This window comes from Amaranthus tricolor, chromosome 13 (genome assembly GCF_026212465.1).
Source record: "Amaranthus tricolor cultivar Red isolate AtriRed21 chromosome 13, ASM2621246v1, whole genome shotgun sequence".
Lineage (NCBI taxonomy): Eukaryota > Viridiplantae > Streptophyta > Magnoliopsida > Caryophyllales > Amaranthaceae > Amaranthus > Amaranthus tricolor.
The window spans coordinates 167806-188389 of NC_080059.1; the positions used below are offsets into that span (position 1 = coordinate 167806).

Here is a 20584-nt window from a genome sequence, read left to right on the forward strand (position 1 = left end):
ATTTTATGGTATGTAAAGTAGGGTTTATGGTATGTAAGTATGTGTTTAGGGTATGATAGGCAAGAATTTATGGTATTTCAAGTAGAGGTTTCAGGTATGTCAAGTAGGGGTTTGTGATATATCAGGTACATGTTTATGGTATGTCAAATAGGTAATTAGGGTATGTTAAATAAATTTTGTAGGGCATGTCATGTAGGGGTTTCGGGCATGTCAAGTAGGGCTGAACAAAGTTTGGTTTAAATCGTAAACCAAAGAGGAATTTTAGTATTTGGTCTGGTCTACGGTCTAAATGGTTTGGTCTATTTTTTTAAAATAAATTACGGTTTACGGTCTGGTTTCGGTCTTTTATTTTTCAAACCAGACCAGACCACAAACCGTACTATGGTCGAAAATCATAATTTTTTTTAAAAAAATTTCCACCTAGATATTTCAAAATGTAGTTATTTTTATATAGTAATATATACTTGAATGATGTTGATGACATAAACTAATTACGGCAAAATATTTGCATATACAGATGTATTATTTTGGATAAATATATAAAACTTAAAAACCCCAGACCAGACCAGTCCGTTGTGAAACGATTTGGTTCGGTCCGGTCTGAAAATTTTTCAGACCGAAATTTTTGGTTTGGTCTAATTTTAGTGTCAGATCAGACCAAATCGAACCGTGTTCACCCTTAATGTCAAGTAGGGGTTTATGGTATGTCAAGTAGGGTGTTCACCGGTCCAAACCCGGACCGAAAGATCGGAATTTTGAATATTCTAAGATCGGACCGGTTCCATTCGGTCCGATCCCGGTCTAAACCGGTTTCCTCTCGATCCGGTTTGGGTTTAGACCGGTTAGATCGGAAGTAATTTTTAATACCAAAAATAAATTAAAAAATTGGAAGATTTTAAAATAATTTAACAAATTAATTATTATAAAATTAAAACATTTGAGTTAAAAAATTAGTTTGAGTTAGTTTTAAAAATATAAAGCCCTTTAAATAAGTATATACATAAAAATTGTAAATATTATTCTTCTTTAAAATTACTTTTATATATATCCGGTTTAACCCAAATTTTTCCGTTTTAGACCGGACCGGAAACCTGGAATGAAGAATAAGACCCGGAGCCCCGACCGAATGCTATTGGTCCGATCCAGATTAGGTCCGGTCTCAATTGGTTCCGATCCAGACTGCCAATCCAGTCCCATTTTGCACACGTCTAATGTCAAGTAAAAATTTATGGTATATATTAAATACTTCCTGTTTAGAGTATGTGAAGTAGGTAATTAGAGTTTGTCAAGTAGAAATTATGAAATGTCATGTAGGTGTTTTAATATTATTATGCTGATTTTAATATTTTAATTGCAGATTAATAAATGAAAACAACCTAAAGATTACACACAAACAACGATTGATAAAACTAATAGAGGAGAGAGATAGAGATTCTGATGAAATTCAGAAGAAAAGAAAAAAATTGAAACAACAAAAAATTAAATGAAATTGTATAATGAAACCCTAAAAGTCTCACGGCCTTCCCCGCTTACCCGCTGCCGCCTGCACACCCTCTGTCTCGCTGGTGTTTGTCTCGCCAAGTCCAACGACCCACTCGCTGCCGCTTCAGACTTTAGCTGTTTCATTTTCACGAGTCTCGCCTGCATTCCACCAGCTCACCACCTTCAATTGACTCTAAATCTCCAATTTTAGGTATTGATTCGAAGTCCCCAAATATTAGGGTTTCTTAATTTGAAAAATTCAATTTAATTGAATATTCTTATTGTTTTATTGATCATTCATCTTTAAAATTTTATTATCTTTTGATTTATTTTTTAGTATAGAATGTAGATTGAATAGACATTTTTTTAATTTTTTGGTTTATCTTCTTTGATCTTTATAATTGATTTCTTAATTTTTTTTGGAGTGTTATGCTTTTGGTAATTCAATTCATTGGTTTATGTGTTTGATGTTTATCATTAATTCAATTTTTTTTGTGAGTGTTTGGTAATGAATTATGACTTATTATTCCTCCTCCATCATATATTCCCTTTCTTTTTCTGTCGGTTACTTGATGCTTCCTCTGTTACTAATCTACTATGACCTCATAAAAGCCTTTCACTGTTCAAATTTACATTTTCCTGCTTTTTTGTGGGTGACATTATTTTATCAGGCAGATGAATGTAGTTTGAGAGAGATAATCGATAGATAGGGGCTGCTGCTCTTTCCTTTTCTCTTACTTTCCCTTATTGCGTAAATGTTGTTTATAACATCTTTTTACTTGAGGGATATGGGTATTTAAGTTAGTTGTGGAGGAAGGGTTTGCAAGTGTGTTTGTATTGATAAAACTCAAAATGGTGTTGCTTATGAGGTTTGTTTCATTATGTTGACATAGCAAGGTTTTATGCAATTGTATTTCTGTGCCTGTGAATCCTAACCACGCACTAATTTTTGGTGGTTTTTTAAACTACTCACTAATCTAAGCATTACAAAAAAAGCTTAATTTTCATGAAAGTTGTAAATGACTTTTTTGGAATTCAAACATTCTGTATTGTTTATAGAAGCTAATAACTCTGCAGCAGCATACGCCTCTTATAATAGCTTTATGTGAATACTTCATTACCAAACACAATTGTGCTTCTACATGTCATTTTGCAAGAATGAAAAAATTTTTAGCTATTCATTTCACAAATGTAACTCAACCGAAATTTCCGCTAAATTTTCCTAAAATTTCTTCCATTTGTTGGTGCCCCAGGGAATTTGAACCCAGGATCCGCCCGTCAAGCACCGGAGAAGCCGAAAGCTGCAGGAACGTGTTGTGAATTTGATAACATAACATAATACTATGGAAGAGAAAGCATCATCATCTTTCAAAACCTTTATTAACCAATTTGTTGTAAGCTTCCTTTTAAGGTTTTAATGTAACCCTTTTTTCCCTGTCGTAAATTCCTATTATTTTAACTCTATAGGTTCCCGGTGATGTGGTTTTGGACCTTTCAACCATGGCACAACAAACCATCAAGCTCGGCAGCGGTCTTCATCAGGTCTTCCTTAATCTATCGACATTCAAGTTCTAATGCAAAAGCTTGCAATCTATCTACTATGCATATTTATTTGTTCTCCTTTGTCTATGGAATTTGCTACGTTATACTAATTGAAGGGAGTGCTTTTATTGATGTAATGTAACAAATTAAAAGGGATAAAAGTAGTAGTCTATTATGGAAAAGTTATGTCTTTTAGAATTTACAAAGTTATATTAATCATGGAAGCAATGGGGAGTTAGTTATTGCATAGGAAGGTTCTTTGGTTGATGTTGACTTTGTTTGGTTTTGTAGGACAATGATGTGATATCTACCGTAAAAGCTGGCAAATTGAGGTTCACAAAGCCAAACAAATATTGGGTTGAAGGCTCTCATAAAAGGGTAATTGTAAAGCTTTCCTTTTTATTTTGTTTCTTTTTCGACATGGATTTGTTAAATGCTCAACTAAGTACTTAGTAGTATTGTTAAGACTTAAGACTAGTGTAATGCACAGATTTTTTTTAACTTTTCATATATATAGTAGTTTAATTATTTTGATAATTTTTTCATAGCATAATTAATAATTATACATTTATACAAATAAAAAAAGGCATTTAATAATCATACTAAAAAATTCTGATACTCAATCATTGCTTTGCAGATATTAAATTTTGTAATGTAAGTTATTGACATGTTAACTCTTAATGCTACAATAGCAAAAATAAATTTAATATATATAAAGATATTTATTTTATAAGAAGATCACTTAAATCACGCATATGAAGATGACAACAAATGATAAAGTACTTCAATGTACTCCTCTATAACCTGTATAAAAATTATATGTTGAAAACGCGAAAATGAAGAATGAATATGAATAATTTGTTTTGTAAGATGATAAAGTACTTCTCTGTATAAAGCAATATGTTAATATACTCCCTCCATTCTTTTTTTATCTTTCCATTTAGAATTGGGGAAGAAATCAAAATGAATAATAATTACACATTAGATACTAAGAGAGTTGAGTAAATAATATAAAAATAAAGATTTTATTGATTAAGGTGTAAGTTTAATAATGTCTTAAAATTTCGTTTGGTGTGTATAAAGTTAATATATTGGAAATTAAAATGTAAGTTAATTTCTATAGATTACTGTGTAAGTGGAATAATTTCCTTGAATTCTATTGGTTACTAAAATAAAATGATTCTAAATGAGAAGAATATTTCAAATTTTCCAAATGGGGAAGATGAGAAGAACAAAAGAGAACAGAGGGAAAAATACTTAATAGCCAGAAATACTTTAGCTTGCTAGGTAAGTTTTAGACTTTTTGGAAATGATTTGTTAGGAGGCCACGTGGCAACATTTTATACATTTCAACTGTAATTCTCCAACTGCCATGTGGCAAGCTGGTTGATGAATTAGAGTATTACTATGATGGGAAAGCAAGAGATATGACACTATTAGGTGTAATAATACTTTTGAATTTTATTCGTTGATTCCTCTAACAATAGAACATTGGAATCAATTCACTATTGGTAGCTAAGCTAGTTGCATACAAGGCCCAGTATATGTAATGCTCTATGGCTTGAGTAATCACATTGGTAGCTACAATAGTATTCTATTTATTTTTTGAAAAACATTGACACTATTAAAATGCAAAGAAATACTAGAACATAATAAAAGCACAGTATCTCATACAAATGTAAGCTATTAAATGTGCTTCCTAAACCTTAGCTTGTGAAGTCTTGTAAACACGAAATCTATACCAAATTTCCTATCCAACAATAATCTACAACAATATGATGCAATGAACCTCCCCGTTTATGTGCACGGAGCCTCAAACTACCTAATCATTAGTTGTTCACTCTAGTCTCTATAGGTTGGGTGTTGATGGTCATTTTCATAAGTAGGATTCCTCAAGTGTAATGATTTGGGGCATAATTTGTGTAATGTAGAATTTTGGATATATGGATTTTTGGAGTTTATCTAATCTAAATTTTTTAAAGATAGTAATTAACTTTAGATATTAAGTTATCCTTGCCTTAGGTTCTATGTTAATTAATGTGATGGTAACACTCTTAGTTAAACTCATGATATTTGAACACATTTTTCTATGTTAAATGGGGTCTAAGTGTCTAAGTTTTAAGGGTGTTACAAAGTGGTATTAGGAGCTTAGGTTAAAAAATCATAAGGATAATGTTAAAATGAACTAAAAGAATTTATGTTACAATGAAATTGCACAAAAATGTGAACCAATAAATGAGAGCGGGAAATATTAAATATATTTGAAAATATGAGTTTTGTACCTAAAATTCTTGTCGTATATGTTTTAATGTTTTTTGACGGCTCATCTTTGTTGAGCTACTAAGGGATGCACTAGGAACCCAATTGAAGACCTTACCATCAAACCATGAGGCTTGGCGAGACGATCGTATCTTGTATGCATTGACTTCATGTTTGCATGGAGATCTTCCACCTCAATAAGTGTCATTAAGAGTTTTCATTACTAAACTGGCCCAAACATGCAAGACGGTGTTGTTATATATACATTGGATGTTAAAGGACCATTGAGCATTAAGTAAAGTATAATAATATTATATAGAACGGGAGTTCAAATTGGAAAAAAAGCACTCAAATATATTAAAATTGGTTTCTTTCTTTGAAGTACATGAGGGTGAGGATTATGATATAGATAGTGCAAGAAAATGGTATTATAGTTTATAACCGAGATGTTAGCGATGAGGATGATGAGGAATGTATTTTTGGCCAGAGAATGGTTAGAAAACGGTCACCTAACATCCAATCTATATATAACGTCAACTTGTTTGGGTTAGTTTTATAGTTGATGCCTTGATAGATATAAGATGTGATTGTCTCTCCTTGCCTCATAGAATGATTGTAGAGTTCTTCAAATGAGTTCCTAGTGCATTTACTAGTAGCCCGAGATGAACCATTAAAAAACAATAAAACACATACGAAAAATCTTAATTACAAAAATCATACTTCTGAATAATATTTAATCGTTTCCACTTTGATTGGCTTAGTGAACATTTTTGTCCTATTTCATTGTAACTTAAACCATTTTAATCTATTATAACATAATCCTCCATTTTTTAACCTAAACTCTTGATGCCATTTTGTAACACCCTTAAACCTTAAACCCTATTTAACATAGAAAACGTGTCTGAAAATTAAGAGTTCAACTTTTTGATAGGGTTACCACTGTTAGGCCATGATAATTCGTCTCACAATCAACCTATGGGCCCACTCGTGTGGATACACTCACGGGGCACCCGTAGGCGCGGGCCCACAAAACCACTAGTAATGAGCGTTGACTTGCATACAACACACGATAAGTATCACACTTTCCCAAAACCATATGTTAATAGAAGATTCACCTATTAAGTATTATATACAAGTTTACAATCCACTTTTTTAGCGATGTGAGATCTTTCTCACATGTGAAATATTTCCAACCACAACATTCATTAACTAAGGTGAGGCTAGCTTAATATCTAAAGTTAGTTACTAATTCTAGTTTCCCACATTACATAAATTCATCTATTATACTAAGTTTACATCTAAGGTAAGGCTAGCTTAATATCTAAATTGAATAACCTTTGAAATGCAAGTCATTGACACATGTTCCGGTCTTATCAATTTCTTTGAAACTCTTCCTATGGTCCTTATGCGTCTTACAAGGGATATTTGAGTGGATAATCCTATTAAAGAAGCTAAATTTGGTTATATAGCCTCAACTTATGTGTTAATCAGGATGAACTTAGGAATTATTCTGGATCATTATGTGCTCTTTTGAGGCTGTTTCATTGTGTAAATATGCAGTAACGGTCGCAATTACGGCAACAAAACATTGGTGCGATAACAGGAGTGATGTGATTATCATAACGTCTAATTTCAGTTGCAACCATAAGATATCCATTGATGCAGCGCAAATTTGTACCTTTAAAATGCGGAAAATATGAGTTCGTTTATTTTGAAAACCTTAGAACGCGACCGATACGATGCGATGCGGCCTTGTTTTTAGACAATGGATTTTTTTATACTCCCTCCGTTTCTTTTCAAACGTCCTATTTACTTTTTGTACGTTTACCTATGCACTTATTTTATTTTTAATATCTTTAGTTTTGCTTAATTAAAAATTATAGAAAATGGATATTAATACACTTTATGTTGAGATGAATCAAACAAGATCTCATTTGACTAGATTTTAGTTTATAGATTAAGAATAAATTACAAATTAAGAATGATTGATGAATAGTACTCAAAAAGCAAATGGAATGTTTGAAAAGAAATGGAAGGAGTACTTCCTAGTGGCATTTGATGACTAATGAGATTTCCCTTGTTGCCTTTTCTCTAGATACTTCTAGATTATCTTGAAACTATGAATTTTATATAGCCTGTGTAATGAAGGTCCTTCGTACTGATCTCACACCTCATCTCAAAGATTTTCTGAACTCTTCCCATGCTCCCTTTGAGAATATTTGTGTGGATTCGTACTTACACAGGTCAATTTGTACATACAATCTTTATGTGTGTATATTGCAATTGTACATACAGGTCAAATTTGGATTCTCTTTACTACATAATTTTCCTGTATCTTCTATTCAATTTTCTCTTGGGAAATTGCTGAATAACCCAAGAGCTTGAATTTTATACCTTTAAAATCTGGGTCACTGGGATATTTAGAGCCAAAATTTATTGAGTGTTTATACATGCTCCCTATAGGTTCTATGAGGGATATTTGGGGCCAAAACGGTTAGCGGCATAGTTAGGATGTCATTGTTTATATTTTGTTTATGTATTAACATTCCCTCTTAGACAGATGACTTAATCTTTTAATCTCGGCTGTTTCTTTGTACAGTATGTACCTTCTGTTGGGGATCATGTCCTTGGCATAGTGGTGGAAAGCAGAGCTGATGTAAGCATCTATATCTAAGCTATAACATATTTACTGATATTTGCTCAATCGCATTTGCATTTACCGTATACGTGTTTATTATGATAAGATTATGATCAGTTCTGTACATTTGCCTAAGAAGTTTTTTTTAGTAATTAATTAGAGGGGAAACTTGACCATATTACATCCGATGGCCCTTACTCTATATAATAAAGAGAATATTGAATCTTTGAACAAAAAGTGCTAGCTTTTTATGCTTTAGTAACCAAAGGAGAAGATTCTGTTATCTAGCTATATTAAACCTTGTTTATGGCATCAATTCTACCATCAATTTCATAAATAAGAATTTTGCTGAAGAGTTTTAAGACTGTAGAATAGATTCCTTATTATGTATTCCGTTTAACGTCTCCGAAGTAATATCATGATGTTGGATTCAATGCTCACAAATCCTATATCTAGGTTCCAGGTGTCCTTTTAGGAAAATAGCCTAAACATCTTTTTCGTTCTTTGTTAATCTTGTCTTACACACCTAATACTTTTTTGATCCTCTTATGCGAAGGCTGTTGCTTGTTATTAGTTTATTTTTCAGAAACATTAGCATCTGTATTTTGGCTTCCATTCCCCCCTCATTTTCTTTATCCTCGCCCCCTCTGCGGCTGTGTGCTGGTTGATTTGCTTTGTTCCGTTAAAGCTTTGACATTGCTCCCAAATTCCCCTTTCTTTAGAATATTCAATCTGGCAAATGTTTTGAATTTTGTAGTGTTGACTTTGTCTCCTGTGACTTGCAGAACTTCCTAATGGATATCAAGGGACCTACTTTGGCTGTTTTGCCTGTGTTGGCTTTTGAAGGTGTAATTAGGCGCAATATTCCAAGGTTTGAGGTGTGAAACTGAAACCCTGAACACCTTGTGGTGTTGCACTTATACATAGAATGTTCCTTAAAACTACTCAAGCAGTATATTCTTACTTAGAATCCTTTTTTTTTCTTTTTTTTTCTCAATTTTTGTATGTGCTATATGAGTTTATTGTGAGCCTCCCATTGGTTTCTTATCATCCAACGCCCAGTGTTTGATTACTCACGACTCTCAAAGGTTGCAACTTTATTGGAAATTGCATTACTATTCATGATAGTCCCATGTGTTTGATACTTATAAGTTTTTTGTGTTCAGAAGTTTCGTCCTTTGCTACTTTTGCTAAGTTTTTAGACTTTTAGATTGAATATTTTATTCTTATCGTAGTAATTAAGAGTAGCTTTATCTTGAAGACATGAATGTAGCAAGACTCTTGGACACTCCAATAAGACGAATTGCTAGTAAGCTAGAAGTGATTGAATTTGATTTCCAATAAGATTTACTAGAAAACCAAATTTCTAGCTATTCCTTGTTGAACAACCATAGGCCAAGGTCCCTTGCTACCTAATTGTGGTAATGGAAAGACTTCACTTGATTTGTCTATATGTAAAAAATGTTACCATGAGGCATTTATAATTTTGTAATATTTACCAACAAGGCTTGCTGGCTGTACAGTGGAAAATAGTGGAAGGAGAAGTAGGAATCATATAAGATGAATGACTACGCTACTATTTTATTGATTTTAGATACAGATATGCAATCTGTAATAAATCATGCTATATGTAAAGAAATGATGCTATGATAGTATTGAAGTGAAGAAGTAGAAACTATTGTGTGAAGATGCTCTTTTTTATGACATTTGAGCATTTCTTTATGTGGGTATATGAGTATTTCATATAAGCTGACAAGCTCAAGGAGGTTTTGATGGCATGAAAAGGTAGAGTATAGTATGACTACATTGACTAGATTAGTGATTTGTTGAGGTTGGTTTCTTAGCTATTTGGCTGTGAAATGGAAGGTTTAGGTATTCAATCAAGGGCATTTGGGTTTCATACAAAGTTGAAAAAAAAAATTTGTTGGTTGTCTAATGTTGGAGCTAAGTGCTCATTTTGGAGCATTACTTGATAATACTAGTTGAGTTTTTTCTTAGTTGTCTAAACTTAAACTGTGCTATGCTTCTGACAAACTCTCTATGATGGTGTCACAGTTGAAACTTTTCAAGAAAAATATACTACATATATATTGTGAACTAATTTCTAAAATTGCATTGTACATCATTTTCAAAAGCAACCTTGTAAATGTATCTATTCCCAAGAAAAAAATTTTCTACCGTAGAGGTTGTGTTCAACCTTGTGCTTTTTGTTACAGATTGGAACCTTGCTATACGCTCGTGTTGTCAAGGCCAATGCTGGCATGAACCCAGAATTATCATGTACTGATGGTGGGTTGGAGGCCTTCTAAGCTTGTACGCTTTTGGTCAAAACAGATGCTTTTTTTTTCTCTTACTTTTTTATTTCTATACAGCGAATGGTAAAGCAGCCGAATTCGGTCCACTGAAGGAGGGTTTCATGTTTGAAACATCAACTGGGCTTTCACGAATGTGAGAACTCTGCTGCCGTATTGAATATGTTTTATATTTTAGATATGCTGTATCGAATATGTTTTATATTTAGATACGGTCCCACTAAGATTGCTACATTATGCATATCAATGTGAGAGATGTTAAAGTGGAATGTAGCAATTTTAGATATGTTTTACATTATGCATATCTTATTATGGCCAAATATCAATGGGCTGATGGGTCAGAAAGACTTGCTAAAATTCCAACTAGACTAATTGAAAAGTTTGTTGAATATCCAAAATACTATCTGAATAATAAAAAGTTCTAACTGAAAATACTAAAGAATCTGGTGAACCTGCTATCTTTAAGCTTTTTTTAATGCTTCTTTTTGTATCTTTAGGCTTTTGAGCTCCCCCCCATGTCCGATTCTCGATGGTCTTGGAAAGAAGTTATCTTTCGAGATTGCTGTTGGTCTAAACGGACGAGTTTGGGTATTATTCTTAAAACATTCTGTTAATTTCTTCTCAGAGCATTCTTCATCTTTCTTCTCTGGTTACTGCCTTTCTAGATTTATTGTCATGCACTACTTAATTTTCAGCCATCTGCATGAACCTCTGTCATTTTTCATTTTTGCATTTGAATTCTTTAGTTTCTCTTGTATAAGCAAGTGTTCTTTTTCATCTTCTGATGCAATATATCATTTTCGAACTAGGTGAATGCCGAATCTCCATCCACCGTGATCCTGGTTAGCAATGCAATCATGAAGTCAGAGTCTCTAAGTGCTGCACAGCAAAAAATTACAGTTGAAAAACTTCTACAGAGAGTGCAATGATCTGTAACTGTAATAATAAAGCTTAATTATTCTATTGCCATTCTTTGTTTCTTTGACCCGATAGAGCTTAGTTGCAGCCTCGCAGGCACCTTTCCTTATAGCTTTTGGTTGTGTGTGCGAGCACACTTGTTAGGTTTGCTCATCGATTGTAGTAATTGAGTTTATTCACATCTTTGTATTTAGTAGGAATTAGAATATTGAAGTCCATCTACTACGTGTTGAAAAAGATATCGAAGTATGAAGATAGGAACAAAGTCGCCTATTTTTTTCCAATTGGACTTTTTGTTACTTATCTGAACTTATATTTGTTGAACAATGTAGAATTGGCTGGGGCAAAGGGGTTAGGTGTGAATTGAACTAGAAATTTTTTGCTCCCCACTAAGATTTGATTCTCATATTTGTTGTATGGTGACTTATTATTATTAGTACATTATATGACTCACTTTTTCTAAAATCTTTATCCATTTATTTAACTCACATTTTGATCTCGTCTACATATTTCCTTTACTTTTTCATAAAGGAAAAATTAGATAGAATAGTTTAAACTCTTTTATGATTTTTCCATAATAATCCTACCAATTGATTAACCATGAATAATTTCAATTTTAAGTAGAATTTCTAGAGTAAACTTGGGCATTTGAACGAATTGTAATAGTAGGTAACTTATCAAAAAAGTTTATTGAATATTAATGTGAAATTAGAGAAATTTTTTTGTAAATTTACATAAAAAAATTATGAATAATTAAAAAAAAAAACTTATTATAACAAGTCATTTGATTACTTGGTTTACTCTAAGCAAATACATCAAGTTTAGATTATTCATAGATAATTAATGAGTGAGATTAGTGTAGAAAAATCATGAAAAAATTAAATTATTCAAAGTAATTTTTCCTTTCATAAATTATCACTTTACTTAATTTTTACACTTATTACAAATAGAATAATTTTCTTAAGTAATATATGCATTAATGCGTAAAAAGTATAAATATTTATTCATATAATGAAAAAAGGAATTATTGAGAAAATTTCCAAAAACACCCAATAATTGATCACCTTTTTGAATGGTGCGACCGTGCGAACAAAAACAAAAACAAAATAAGAGATTACATATTAGGCATGTAATCGTACAATAAAAAATTTCTAATCAATGTGATTTGTAAATCAGAAAAAGATAAAAAATAAATCATAAATTAACTAAAGTCCAAAAAAAAATTAAAATAACAAAATTCTCACTTCGTAAATCCTAGCATATTATCATTACAAATAACCCTTATTTACTAAAATTTCTTTCACATCAAATTGCTAACCGTAGTCACTCGAAGAAGACCTTAATTTCTCAACTCTTTCATCATCTTCTTCACCTTCTTCTTCTAGTAAGTAGTAAGCTCTCTTTTCATTCATGGTTTATTGCTATTCTACTTTGATCATCTAGGATTGTGCTGGGTTTATTGGTGCCTATTTTTCTTAATAATTTTATATTTGTTGCAGTTTGATCTCATGCTTTGAGGCCGCTGGTCGATGGCGACTGAGTCACCTCCACCCAATTCTTCCAACAATCATCCCCCTAATCCAGGTCCTTTTCTTTTGATTCAATTAATTTACTCAATTTCATCTTATTTTTCTTTTTCCTTTTGCGGTTTGCTAAGCTGAAAAAAATATGTGCAATTTGATTTCTTTAGTATGATGGGTATTTTTATTTGATAAGAACAAGGTCACCGAAGCAATATAAAAGTCCAAGATGGGTGGTAAAACGTTTTTGATGAATCTGAACATTGCATAGAAAAGATAATAAAAAGTACAAGTCACTATGATTAAACTATGAAAGACTCAAAGATTTAACGAGCTCAACCAATTTGATTTACATCCTCTGAGGTGGCGTACTTGAACGAATAATGGAATCCTTGACTCAAGAATTTGAAAGAGAAGAATTACAATGGAGAGAGATTTAGTATTAATGTAAACAAGGCTAGTTTTTTTCTTTTATTTTTTTTTGTGGCTAATCATATTTGAGGACTAATGGGTTTTATATATACTAAGTGATCTTTAAAAAATAAGATTAATAGAAGATAGAATTCATAAGAAAAAGATAGACTTTTAATCCGTGTGCAAATGCTTGTCTGAGCACTACACTCCAGTGCACATTCTGATTTCTTCCCAAACATGATATTCCTCCCTTGAGAACTTTCAATGTGAACCATTCTTGAACTTCCTTGGTCAAGTCCACAACCTTCCCGTCTCGTCTCAACACTTCAATCCAGCTATTGAATTGAGCCCATTGGAGGGAGTTGATATGGTATATAACATATAGTTTCTTTTCTTGTATTCAGTGTGAGGAATTTTCTATTCGTTATTATATGCTGCAAAAATGAAGGGGATGATGCTTATATGTTGCATTAGATTCTCAGGGAGGTGAAAGCTATTCGCTTCTTTGGCAATAATAATGTGGTTGAGCGGGTACTTTGTATACTTGGCCTTTGTGATTCAAATTGGTTCCACTGGAAATATATGCAAGATTTGATTAATTTTTTTTTTAATAAAATACATTCTATTTGCATAGGCCTTTTCACCTTGTATAGGAAAAATAAGTTCAGAATTGATGAGTTCAATAAGATTAAGTAAATCTAAGGTCTTTCCAAGTTTAGTTCACAACTAAATTGAGTTCTCATTTATTCATATAAACAAAGTTCAGGCAAGTATATTCTTCCAGGAAATTTAGATCAGCGTTGTTCAGGTTAAAAGATGAAGCTTTTGACCCTTTGTCCTGTATCATGGTAATATAAGCTTCTAACAGGAACAACTTAGAGACATCTTCAATATTTGACTGATTACCAAATATTTTATCAATTTGATGTGAATGCCATCCATTTATTACTTTGCATTGAGTCACTCTCTTTCTGTTCACATTCAGTGTCTGAGCCTGCTCAAGCAATATTCAATGATCCTCAAGCAACTGCAAAGCCCCCCAAGGAAATTTCATCAAAATCTGTATTTGTAAACTCCCAACCAATACGAGAGGAGCAGGTGCAGAATGCTGTGAACTTTCTTTCTCACCCAAGAGTTAGAGGATCCCCCATTGTTCACAGAAGAAATTTTCTTGAGAAGAAAGGTCTCACGAAAGAGGAAATCGATGAAGCATTCAGCCGTGTACCTGTAAGTAACTGTAATTAGTACTGAAACCTTGCTAGGAGTGTGGAAGAAAAGAAAATTGGAGGAGGTTTGAGAACGTGAAATCGTTGTCTCTGTGTGCATTGCACACGTGTTTTTTTGGTTGTTCATTCTTGCTTGTCATGCAGCTTGACATTCTGTACAAAATTACAGGACCAATCCCCTGCTGTTGCAAGTGGTCAAAGCAGTACAACCCAAGGTACACTATTCAACAATATATGTGAGCCTAGCTACATTGAAATAATATCATGCTTCAAGCTTAGAATTTGTTGAATAATGTCTTAATGTGGTGCATTCACATGTTTTATTTCATAATATTACAGATGCTCAGGCAACCCCTGCAATAAATATTCAAGCTCAAGGTCCTACCCAGACCATGCAACCTGTGCCAGCCACTCAATCAGGTGTCATGTCGACCATGGGTAGAAGATTTCATTGGTCACATGCAGTGCTTGCTGTAGGATTTTTGGCTATATCTGGTGCTGGAACAATTGTAATTTTTAAAGTATGATGAATATTGCCTTTCTAAAGTTTTTTGATGTCCCAAGTTATCTTATTATATGGGTTGATAATTGACATCCAATTCAATTTTCTTTTTTGTATGTGAAATTTGATTACTAAATGTTCTTTTATGATTAGTTTTTTCTTCTTGAGAGCACACTGTTGTTTATAGTATTAGTAACTGATAAGTTGATTGTTGTCTGCAGAATTCAGTCATTCCTAGGCTAAAGTCTTGGATCCGTACGGTTGTTTTGGATGATGAGAATGCCGTTGGAAAAGAATTGGCTGGGAAACCGAGTTTGGTTGAAGAAGCTGCTGCAGCTGCAAAAGCAGCAGCAGCAGCAGCATCGGATGTGGCAAAGGCTAGTCAAGATATGTTGATTACAAAGAATGAAGGTGTGTCATATAAATGTTTTGTCCCACATATAGTTTTGATTTTCTTGGCACTGTTGCTTCAACTAGCGCGTCTTCTAACCATTACAGAAAAGAAAAGCTTTGCGGAATTTGTGAGCTTATTGGACATGCAACTTCAGGAAATGAAGACAATGAGAAATGCTATTACAAAATTAGAAGGTGAGCTATGTATCCGCTAGATTTCATTGTGTGCTTTCATCTTTGGTTGTGAACACTTTGTTATATTGTTAGCATGCAAACACTTTTTGAATCATACTTTCCTACTAAGGAGAAGATGAGTGAAATCAGTTGATGTTAAGGATCTGATTACACTTAAGTATGTATATGGTGATTGGCCGTCAGACATCTGTGTAGGAGGCTTAGGAGCTCTATAATAAATGCTTTGTAATTCTAAGCATTGTCTTCCTGCTATTTAAGAATTAGTAAATGACTCATTTATATTTCTTGGATATGGACAGGAAGGTCTTGAGTTCTTAGGTTCTTGGCTACCTGTTACTGTTTAGGCTCCAAAACTCTACTCTTAAAGTTAAAGTAGTCGATTATTCTTCACTTGTTGGCCAAGTACTGTACTGTAAACTTGAATTTGTTAGATGATCAGAGTGTACTTGAATTTTAAGCATTACAATTTTTCTTTGATAAGTTGGCATATGTGCTGCTTTTCTGTTGGCAAAGTTTTTCTGTCAACTTCTTTTTTGTAAATTGGTACGGCCAGCTCATGTGCTGAGCTGCCTGAGCATATTAATGTACCACTCTCAAGTTCTGACTTCTGAAGTTTATTTATTGATAAATTATAAATAACAAGAATTATTGTTGACCAGTTTACATTTCTCGGTGGACCAGAAGTCTCTTGTTATCGTTCAATCGATCTGAGTTTTGTTTGTTCTCATCCTTTTATCGTCAGGACAGAAAACAAGAATCCATTCGACCACAATCTGAATATTTGGTGGTCCATCAAATTTTCATGGAATTTGTGTCAATCAACTTGAGAGCCATACCTTCTCTTAATTCTTTAATCGTTTGTTTCTTTTGCTCTTAAACTTACTCTGACCATCCAATTATTTCAATAAGTTATTTCTGGTGTCCTCAGGATCCTTCATGGAAATTTTGAACTTTTGTCAATTCTGTATTGAGTTGCTGATCATATTCAAATGTAGTGAGTTATTAATTTGCGAATAAATAGATTTTTGGTGGGTTAATTCCCCTTTCATTCTCTTGATTTAATATCAAGTTAGGTAATTTTGATTTATTATTTCTATTAGCCACCCATTTCAATTCTATAGGTATTGGTAATTCTATCTATTGATGGTTAAGTCAATTCTCAATGGTGGCCAAAGATTTATAATTATTTAGTTTCAGATTATAGTGGACTATATTAAAATGACTCATTATGTGCACTTCTTATTTCTGTGAAGTTGGAGATGATGTTTTTTTTATTAAGGCTCAATTACAAACGATATCTTTGTTATCACTAAAAAGGGTAAGGTTGCATTCATCTTACCCTTCCTCAGACCCCGCTTAGGTGGGAGCCTCTAATTGCATTGGGGTATTGGAATATTGGAATATATATCTATTGATGATTAAGAGATTTGGTCTTCACTTCCATGTGAACTCATTTTTGTTCCTGTCTGTTGCAATTGGCATGTTCGATATTCAGGGCAATCATACATTGCTGGGAGAAACCAAGTCAGGGAGGACTATCTAGACGGCTCTGTAGTGCGTTCCAGGGTGAGTTAAAACTTGGCTTGGACTTCTACGAACTTGAATGTGCTTGTAGATTTTATATTCACTCTTTGTTTTTGTGTTTTTAGTTCCAGCCGCCGGTGGGCAGCAGACCTGAATATGATATTCGATCAGGTTTCTTTGCCAAATTTTTATTCTTTAGTTGTTGCTTGTTTAACTCTTTAGTAAGCTCATAATAGATTTTTAATTACTTTTTTGCAGTGAGGTCTGTCTCACCTCCTGCATCAATTGAGCCGCCTCATCCAAAATCCTATATGGAGGTTTAATTTCTATTTCTCATCATTTTTGCTTGTTTCAGATATCAATTTTTATGTTGCTGATCTCTTTTAACTGTTTCAGATTATGGACATGGTGCAGAGAGGGGAAAGACCACCTAATGTCAGAGTAAGTGAATTTTCTTTTGCTGCATTTAAACGTCAGTCTTTAAATTTAGTCTCATTAGTTGTTGCTTGTATATTATTCTTGTCGAATCTTCAGGACATTGATGATCGCCCCCCAAATCCTAATCAACCCATTTCAAATTCAAGTTTGGTTCCTAGAGCTAAGGTATTGAATATTCTTACTCATCACTCGACTGCTTGAGTGCTACTTGTGCAGTTAGCCAGTTATGCTAGCTATCTTATCCTAAAGGTGTGAAATAACTACTCAAAATATCATTTTTCCCACTAAAAATTAAGTCTTGGAAGAATTGTGTTGAGATACCATAATAATTCTTATAAACTCTATGTAAGCTTATTAATCGCTAGAGTTTCATTAGGTAGTTTTCAGTTGAGGTTTCATCACGGGTAATATGGGGTTTACGAGTTTATAGAGGGATCTGAAAACAGAAATGTGTCTGGAAGGAAGGCATTTCATTACCCCAATGCCACTCAGTGGCTCCCCCCTAGACGAGGTTTAGGGTAGGTCGATGTACGTAACTTCGCCCATGTTAGTCATAACAAAGAGGTGGTTTTCGATTAACCCTTGGTCTGCAACTTCACGTGAATAAGAACTGCGCATGATTTGATGAGTTATTTTAATATAATCCTTTACAATTCAAAATCAAAGAACTATGAAATCTTGGGCCGCATTGTATTAAGGGACATACATAAATCTAGGGAAGGAGGGAATGCATACATAAATCTTTGGCCGCATTATAATTCAAAGAACTATAAAATCTTTGGCTGCATGATTTACCCTTGTTTTGCAACTTCACATGAATAAGAATGCACATGGTTTGATGAGTTATTTAATATGGTCAATTCATATTTTGCTACCGTATGTTATGTTCTGACAAATGTGACCAAAGCCGACCAGTTATTGTGATTGTGTTTAGTGCATTTGAGCTTTAATTAATTATTTAAAAAAAAAGGTTTTGATGCTTTACTGTTTATCCTTTGCCTTTTAATCCCTTGCTATGACATGAATAGCCTTGGGAAGTTGGTAAGCCTACTAGCAGCACAAGCTATGTTCCTCAATCTCAAGTTACTAATGGAGGTCCTGCACAAGATAACGGAGTCACATATCAGTACAATAATAACAACTCTACACCTTGGTGGCAGCAAAAGAGCACAAGAATCACCGAAATTGAGAATGGAGATAGTCAGAATTTTGGCTCAGGATCAAATGGTACTACCAATACGATAAACGTCGGTCCAACTCAACGCAGGTGGGTTCCACCCCAACCTCCCCCTGTCTCAATGCCAGAAGCAGCCGTGGCGATTCGACAGCCTAAATCAAATCCAAAGGATGTCAATCTGAACGCCGAAGAAGCAGCACAGCCTATGACTGCGCTTGATGAGTTACTGAGAATCACTCAGGAATCCGAATCTTGTGGTCAAGTAGAGACGAATGGAGGGGGGGGAAGCTCAGATATAAACTTCAGTGAGTTGCAAGCAGATCAGATCACTGAGGTGTGAATAAAGAAAACTTGCTGAGCAAATCGGGATTTTATCTTATCTGCATTAGCACGTGATATGTTTCATAACAAATACGTTAATGTGACTATACCGATTATATCGCCAGATCCATGAATGCGTTCTATTATGTATGTATTGTATTGATTGATGCGTCTTCAATCAATGTTTGATCTCTCTTGGCTTTGATGAATGATGATGAACAATGTCAGTATTCAGTGACACTACATATCTTTCTTCTGTTGATACGATGCAGCAAGTGTTCCCAAGGGCTTCTTTAACCTTTTTAAAGTCTTTTTGTAGGAATTACACTTTCAAATTATAACCACAAAACTATTAATAAGGGTTGTTTCATATTCTGTGTTTTTTCGATGCTCAAAATCATCCATCTAATCTTTAATTAAAGATTTTAATGGACTATTTAATGACTTGTTAAATCGTACACATTGTAAATGGTATTTACCATTGATAGTCGTTCAAAATCATCTTTTTGATTTCTGTAAGGGTAAGGTTTCATATAGAAGTATAAATTTATATTTGAACCTCCTAACTCTTTCTATTTGGAATCACCTAAACGTGGAACAAACTTAGGTAAAAAAAATTCACATATAAACTTATTTAACTCATTAGTTTCCTAATAATATTTTTTAACATTAAATATAAAATGCTATGTTTATACTTGTTATTTAAATGACATGTTTATACTTTTAATTTTATCACTTTGAATTTATAGGTTCCACAACATCACTCTTACATGCACTCAGTAATAAATTATTTCTTTGGTGTGTAGGCTGTATCAATAAAGAAAATATATAAATTGTCTCTTATTTGAAAACTATTCATTAGAGAAACTTGTGCACGTCAAAGCAAATTAATAAGTTTGTCCAAAAATTAATGTTTTGCTCAACGAATAAAATAATGTACTCCTACTTCTTACAAACATAGGGATTCTTGGGTCGAACTTGTTTGGGTCATAGTCCTGATAATTTAACCTAAATATTATCAATGTTTAATTTTGTAATAAATATTTAATGCAATTTATACTAATATCTTCAAATTTGTATTAAAGAAGTTCAATGAAGCATACGTAGTAGGATTGTAGGATAATGAATATTCTCTACTCCTAGCCCCTAAGCGGTTAGCTAAGAAGTGACCGATCCAAAAATAGACTAAATAATGTCGATTTTCAACAACGTTTTAATTAATGTAAATATGCACGTTGAGTTTTGATATCAATTTTAAAGTGAAAATAAAAGTACATTAGATAGAGCTTGATATCATTTTTGTTTCTACCTAATATATCATATTTGTTTCAACCTAATAGACCTAATTAGGATTATCGTAGAATAACCTTTTCAAACTATTATTTTACTATTGTTGGCATGATTAAGATTATTGTTGAAAAGCCAAGAAATTTATGAACTAAAACGATATTCAGAGCAAGTATGGACAAATATTACATAAAAAATGACAACGGTTTCTACAACACTTATTAATAAACAAATTAAGTCTTAACAAATTGCAAAGAGAAAAGAAAAATAAGTGAGAGAATATGAGAAAACACTTATCCAATGAAGATTTATGTGTTGCTGTGAATTGTGGTTTGCGTATTTGAGATTGAAAGAAGTAAAGAAAGAAATCAGAAAGATGATGAATAGATGGTTGATGAGACCTGGAATTTTACGATAATGAAAGCAACTGAGCAGG

The 20584-nt window shown here is 33.2% G+C and overlaps 2 protein-coding genes across 3 annotated transcripts; both read left to right on the forward strand.

Moving 5' to 3' along the window:
- Positions 1 to 1346: 1346 nt before the first annotated feature.
- Positions 1347 to 11616, forward strand: LOC130797899 (uncharacterized). The gene is made up of 10 exons (XM_057660688.1): positions 1347 to 1693; positions 2736 to 2876; positions 2950 to 3024; positions 3316 to 3402; positions 7883 to 7939; positions 8707 to 8799; positions 10138 to 10210; positions 10294 to 10369; positions 10731 to 10821; positions 11043 to 11616. Exons 2-10 carry the CDS (start codon positions 2826 to 2828, stop codon positions 11160 to 11162), a joined length of 723 nt encoding a protein of 240 aa, XP_057516671.1. The 5' UTR covers positions 1347 to 1693; positions 2736 to 2825; the 3' UTR covers positions 11163 to 11616.
- An 825-nt stretch (positions 11617 to 12441) lies between these two features.
- Positions 12442 to 19123, forward strand: LOC130798641 (peroxisomal membrane protein PEX14). Of its 2 annotated transcripts, none has more exons than XM_057661711.1 (13): positions 12442 to 12535; positions 12651 to 12735; positions 14071 to 14312; positions 14481 to 14526; positions 14651 to 14832; positions 15035 to 15224; positions 15312 to 15401; positions 16897 to 16967; positions 17051 to 17096; positions 17184 to 17242; positions 17322 to 17366; positions 17460 to 17528; positions 18392 to 19123. In XM_057661711.1, the coding sequence occupies exons 2-13, from the start codon at positions 12681 to 12683 to the stop codon at positions 18878 to 18880; spliced, it is 1584 nt and encodes a 527-aa protein (XP_057517694.1). In that variant the 5' UTR covers positions 12442 to 12535; positions 12651 to 12680; the 3' UTR covers positions 18881 to 19123. The 2 variants fall into 2 exon arrangements, with proteins under 2 accessions (XP_057517694.1, XP_057517695.1); XM_057661712.1 differs by having other exon boundaries at positions 12454 to 12542.
- The last annotated feature ends 1461 nt before the right edge of the window (positions 19124 to 20584 follow it).

Coding starts and splice junctions, on each gene's coding strand:
- LOC130797899 (XM_057660688.1), top strand. CDS start 2,826: ATGGAAGAGAAAGCATCATCATCTTTCAAAACCTTTATTAACCAATTT. Junction 8,800..10,137: donor GCAATATTCCAAGGTTTGAG/GTGTGAAACTGA, acceptor TTTTTGTTACAG/ATTGGAACCTTGCTATACGC. Junction 10,211..10,293: donor AGAATTATCATGTACTGATG/GTGGGTTGGAGG, acceptor ATTTCTATACAG/CGAATGGTAAAGCAGCCGAA.
- LOC130798641 (XM_057661711.1), top strand. CDS start 12,681: ATGGCGACTGAGTCACCTCCACCCAATTCTTCCAACAATCATCCCCCT. Junction 17,243..17,321: donor ATCCAAAATCCTATATGGAG/GTTTAATTTCTA, acceptor TAACTGTTTCAG/ATTATGGACATGGTGCAGAG. Junction 17,529..18,391: donor GTTTGGTTCCTAGAGCTAAG/GTATTGAATATT, acceptor TGACATGAATAG/CCTTGGGAAGTTGGTAAGCC.